The 5,291-nt window shown below is 42.6% G+C and overlaps 1 protein-coding gene across 1 annotated transcript; it reads right to left on the bottom strand.

The window, feature by feature from the left end:
- Positions 1 to 812: 812 nt before the first annotated feature.
- pim3 (Pim-3 proto-oncogene, serine/threonine kinase) lies at positions 813 to 4,873 on the bottom strand. The gene is made up of 6 exons (XM_067235319.1): positions 4,521 to 4,873; positions 4,108 to 4,217; positions 3,947 to 3,997; positions 3,480 to 3,843; positions 2,398 to 2,574; positions 813 to 2,279 (listed from the first exon to the last, which is right to left on the bottom strand). The coding sequence occupies exons 1-6, from the start codon at positions 4,603 to 4,605 to the stop codon at positions 2,089 to 2,091; spliced, it is 978 nt and encodes a 325-aa protein (XP_067091420.1). The 5' UTR covers positions 4,606 to 4,873; the 3' UTR covers positions 813 to 2,088.
- Positions 4,874 to 5,291: the final 418 nt, after the last annotated feature.

Raw genomic sequence — 5,291 nt, 5'->3', positions numbered from 1 at the left:
TGGCCAGATGATGGTGCTGAAACAGCCATTTACAACGTCGGCAAAGATAGACAATGCCCGTGCTTTTCAAAGACAGATGCCAAAACCATAAACCTGACAGATGGGTAATTACGTCACGTGAGGCAGGTTATATGACATCTTGAGTTCAGTGGGCGATGTCACAATGTCAGCCATTGCATGTATGTCAGTATTCCCCTCCAAGGATTCTAGTAGGATTCTCCAGATTTTCATCTGAATAACTGACATGAATATCATGTTATATAACTGTTATATAAAAAATATAAAAAGAAGAAACAAGACTAGTAAAACTAATGTTCATCTTATGATCCTACACGATGGCTTATCTGAATTTGTCGTGGTTTTGAACGTCTTAAAGCCATGTGTCGTAGAGAGTAGAGATAAACTGTCAGATAACTGCAACATCAATTTCCAGCACTCTCTCTCTCTGAACTCATTACACAGAGTAAATGAACAAACCCCCTCAGCATCCTCGGATGCAGTCATATCCTGAAAATAGGACCTGCATGCCATTTGTTTTGCCATAGGGGGCAGCACAACCCCACTGGAAGGACGGGAAAACTTACCATCCGCGCTATTCCTGGAATCTTGTGACTCAGATGTTTTAGTCACCGTTACAGGCAGCTCCATGGCAAGGAATTACTCATAGGTCACAATACTGGGGACCACGACTGCAGTACATGCATTAGCAGGAAAGAGTGGGTTCTGTTATGACTAGCTTGTGTTTTTCAGAAGGACGAGTTGAGTTTAAATGTTGTCCACGAGTGTCTATCACAGAGACATCACAAGGGAGGTCATTTATATACAAAAAGGTTTATTTGAAATTTTGGTATGAAAAATAGTCTCCCCATCATGATTTCACACTTAAAATTGTAAAAGAAAGGTAAGCACTCGCATTTAAGCCACATTAGGGGGATAAAATAACTGATACGAATTTATAAGTTCAGCTTTTGAATGTACAATTCTCTACATCATATCTATTGTACTCAGCCTGTAAGTTGAACCACTAGCAAGAGTAAGTTTGATTTCAAATTAAAGCACACATTAATTTGTTCATATTGACAAGAACCAGTTTAGTGTTTACTTTTTTTCCAAATGAGAATGGCAGGAATGCAACAAAAAAAGGGGAGGGGGGGACAACATCATGGTAGAATCCTAATTCTGGGATTTCCTTTCGGTTTATATAAAATAAATAAATAAATAGCCACATAGTGTGGAATGTCTTGTACAAATAAATATACATGGGAGAATGTACATAAATATACACATTCAAAAATGAATAATAAAAATACAAATGAGACCATGAGTATTGCATTGATTGTGCATTTCACCCCCAAGTCCCAGCCTGTGTACTGGGGCTCTGATGTCAACAGAAAAAAAAAGTTCAGAAACGCAAGGATGTCATAACCCTTTAGTAAGCCATTCAGAGGGAGAGGGTTTCTATGCTTTCAGTACACATTCAGAGAAACAAATGAGGAACCCCTTTTCCACACAGTTGTGCAGGCATTTCGAGTGAGAGCAGCAGAGAGAGAGAATGTAGTGTGAGCTGAATGTGCGTTTCAAGTATTCCACCACATCAGTGGGCGGGATCCTGTGTCACATGATCCTGATGCTGCCTTGGGATTGGCTCCGTGATAAGGGGGCTCCCCCTGATTGGTTAGCCCCTTTGTCAAGCATCTAACAACAGGACAGGTTAATAGGACTAGGGCCTCACCAAAGCAGCTTTCAACAAGGCACTCCAAACAAATGAATAAAGACAGAAATAGAAGTGTTAGAGCTCTATAAGAGCTGCCAGGAGGTTTGAACAGAAGGGGGTCACAGAAAACATGAACCAGCCCAAAAATTCTTAAAAATAAAAAACCACCAGCCAGATCACCCAAATAAGTTCCCAATGAAAAAATACCTCCTCAAAATAACTACTATAGAGTTAGGAGAAAAAAAAAAAAAATCAAATTATAGTCTCTCCCTTCCCTCCAAAAAACAAAAACGTGTTTTTCAACCCACACCTACAGTGACACTGAGGGGGTCCATATGTCCATAACCATGCCGGTGTTCACCACCGTCAACTTATCAGAGACTCTCCTTGCTAGAGTTTGTGCTCGATGAGGAGTCGGGCCCAATGGTGTGCAGTGTGATTTCGCCGTCGTCCGTTTTGGAGTCTTGAGCAGTCACTCGCATCCACGGGTGGTCGAAGATCTGCTCCAGTGTAGGCCTGTCAGAGGGCCTCAGGCAAAGGCACCACTTGATCAACTGCTGACACTCTGTACAGGGCGAGAAAGAGAGAGAGGGGGGGGGGGTTATGCATGAGACATAACACAGGTGCATGACATTTTTCCTATAGAACAGAGGAGGCTGTCAGAGAGAGGAAGAGAGACTCACCAGTAGAGATTTTCCTCCTGAAGAGCAGACGGCCCCTGAGGATCTCCTCATCCTGCTCGAAGGGGATATCACCACAGACCATGTCGTACAGGAGCACACCGAGGGACCACACAGTCGCGGAACGCCCGTGGTACCTGTGGAACCGGATCCACTCAGGGGGACTGTATACTCTGGTGCCTGTCGATAACCCAAGAAAAAAAAAATCTATTAAAGACCTTGGAATTATTTAAATTAAACAAAAAAGAAATGGAAATGGGTAGGCTATAGGATAACCGAGTTTGGAATCTGTAGCCTAATCTCGAATAGTGGTGTGGACTGCGACACCAAGGTATGCTATTCAAGTCAGGTGACCACTTAGACTAGAGAAACCCCATCAGTCTGGCGCCCCTCCCTCCACTGTGGCTACATTGCGCTCAGCCTGACTGCAAACCAAAAATACATCCTTGAACAAAAACACAGAGGGAGGGTTGACCCATGCTGCGCCAGAGCGCATCTACTTGTTAATTATGGGCCACGACGACATTTCTGTAAATAGCCTTGAAACTTCCTTCCCATAACAAAGCACGTTTTCCTAGCATAAAAGCTTAAGCCCAGCCACCTACCCTCCCCTTCCCAAGGACACGAGTAACTTGGATACCAAACAAAAACAGGAATGCATGATGGGGGCCATCACGTGTCCCAAGACTCGGGTTTCACAACAAACGTAGCTAACAATGTTACGTGGCACAGCAGTTACATAGTAACCTAGTCAATCACATCAAAAGCGGCACTATCTCACTGCTCTAGTCCCGTGATAGCACGACCGAGTGTTATGCGTCAAGCATAAGCACTACTGGCGATTCTAATATAAAATACTAACTGAACCAATTAAATCACATTATGTTTACCGTTTCGAGGCTGCACTTGACACAAAACGTAGGCTATTTAAAAGTCCTTTGGTGTTGAGGGGATACCCCAAGACGGACAAACTACTGCGTACGCCATTGAGGGCGTCTTCGATGAACGCATCATACGATCAGTGGGGATCAGTTGACAATTTTGCTCAAACAATCAATCTCGTTCAATAAAACACAATGTCCTACCGTCAAAGTCTGTGTAGACTGTGTCCTTGAGAATTGCTCCTGAACCAAAGTCTATGAGCTTCAGATCTCCGCTTCTTAGATCCACGAGCAGGTTTTCATCTTTAATGTCTCTGTGTACGACACCACAATTATAGCAATGCCGCACTGCCTCCAAGACCTGACGGAAAAATCCCCGCGCAGAGTCTTCGTCCAGGGCTCCCTTTTCGGTGATATAATCGAACAAATCCTTAACCATCTCAGGTCGTTCCATGATTATTAAATAGCCATCGGGTCGCTCATACCAATCGATAAGCTTGATAACGCCTCGGAATGTCGTGCCCACTTTTTTCAATAACACGATCTCAAGAGGGACCACCGCACCGTTCTGTGATGGAAGCAAGTGTACATAAATAAATGGGTTAATCCTGCACATTTCTAAAATTGGGCTTTTTTACACATTTAACTGGTTGCACGTGTCAAAAACTTACCAGAGTGCCCCATTCCGTGACTCTTTCTTTGGCAACGTGCTTTACAGCAACCTATGATATAAAAAGAGGGCATCGTGAGAATGCTGGCGAATCAGTCGGTGCCGCGCGAAATGCGGCCATGTGGTACGACCAAAACAAAGCATTGAGTAGTATTCCCATACCGGCAAACCATCGGAGACTCGATTGCCGGCGTATACAGTGCCAAATCCACCGCTTCCAAGCACAGATCCTACATGGTAAACCTTATCGAATGGTTCCTTCTCTGCTTTCACTGTAAAATGAGAACAAAACAAGAATTGGAATATGAGTCTTTTAAAATGCACAACCGGCACGCGGCTTTCAAAATGGCTCCAGATTTTTTAAGGTCAGCCTTGCTGCTAGCGGTAGCCCCTCCGCTGACTGGCATGGCACGATTTGAGAATAAGTAACCTAATACACTGCCATGTAAACCAATAAAAAATAAAATCTTTAATCGCTAATTTACAAGTGTGATATTGTTCATTTATACAGCAATATACCGTGGCAACGCCAATCGTAAGCATATTAATTGAAAAATAGTGGGGAAATCCCTTACCTTGTTGAAGCTGTATTTTCACCGGTAAATCCATGCTAGACGTGCTGCAAATTTGAGAAAATGAGCCAAATTTGGAAAGCAACATATTTGCTTGTCTCCAAAACGAGACCCTTGTTGCTCAGAAAATTATCCAATTACGCACGAAGACGCCTTGAAATATCAAGGTTAAAAGACAAATTCGTCGCAAATTTCACAGGATCGACGTTGAAAAGTTATACTCCAGTAATAAAAATGATTATTAATAGGTTGTTGATTAATTCAGATGAAAATCCAGAAATCTAGTTCCTTTTTGCACATGTTACATGGGCGTAAAGTACCACGGTCAGTCTCTTTCCAGTTGATCCACTGCCTTCTCCCGCGAACTCTGTAATCTCTGGATATAACGAGGTCGAGGCTACTCTTTAAAGCGAATGTTATGCCATGTAAAGGGTGTAGATCCCTCCGCCGCCCCCTATTTATATTTCCCCCCGTTCACTTGGTTTTAAAAACACACATGGACGGTTTGTCAATTCCAGTTTATACATCTTGAAATGTATAATTTTTATCCAAAATGTATCTGAGATATTTATCCTAAAGATAGGGTCTACTTTTAGGTAGTACCACACGCCCAGGGATATTGACTGAGTCACCCACCGAGTAGTGCTTCGTTTTCATCAGGGCTAATTTGTATCCAGTCAATCTATATTATTCTACAGTGTTATCGTTTAATTTATAATATATTGGTGACCAATTCAATTAATATTCATGAGGCCTCTTTACATTTTTACCTTT

Source organism: Osmerus mordax, chromosome 4 (genome assembly GCF_038355195.1).
Source record: "Osmerus mordax isolate fOsmMor3 chromosome 4, fOsmMor3.pri, whole genome shotgun sequence".
In the NCBI taxonomy this organism is placed as follows: Eukaryota; Metazoa; Chordata; class Actinopteri; order Osmeriformes; family Osmeridae; genus Osmerus; species Osmerus mordax.
Note: the sequence above shows the minus strand (reverse complement) of the source record. Positions and strands in the feature narration are given on the sequence as shown.

Bases quoted from the DNA above. Each gene is read 5' to 3' on its own strand.
- pim3 (XM_067235319.1), bottom strand. From the start codon at position 4,605: ATGTTGCTTTCCAAATTTGGCTCATTTTCTCAAATTTGCAGCACGTCT. The intron at 4,218-4,520 runs GTAAGGGATTTC...CTCATTTTACAG, and splicing joins GAAAATACAGCTTCAACAAG to TGAAAGCAGAGAAGGAACCA. The intron at 3,844-3,946 runs GTAAGTTTTTGA...CTTCCATCACAG, and splicing joins TCACGGAATGGGGCACTCTG to AACGGTGCGGTGGTCCCTCT.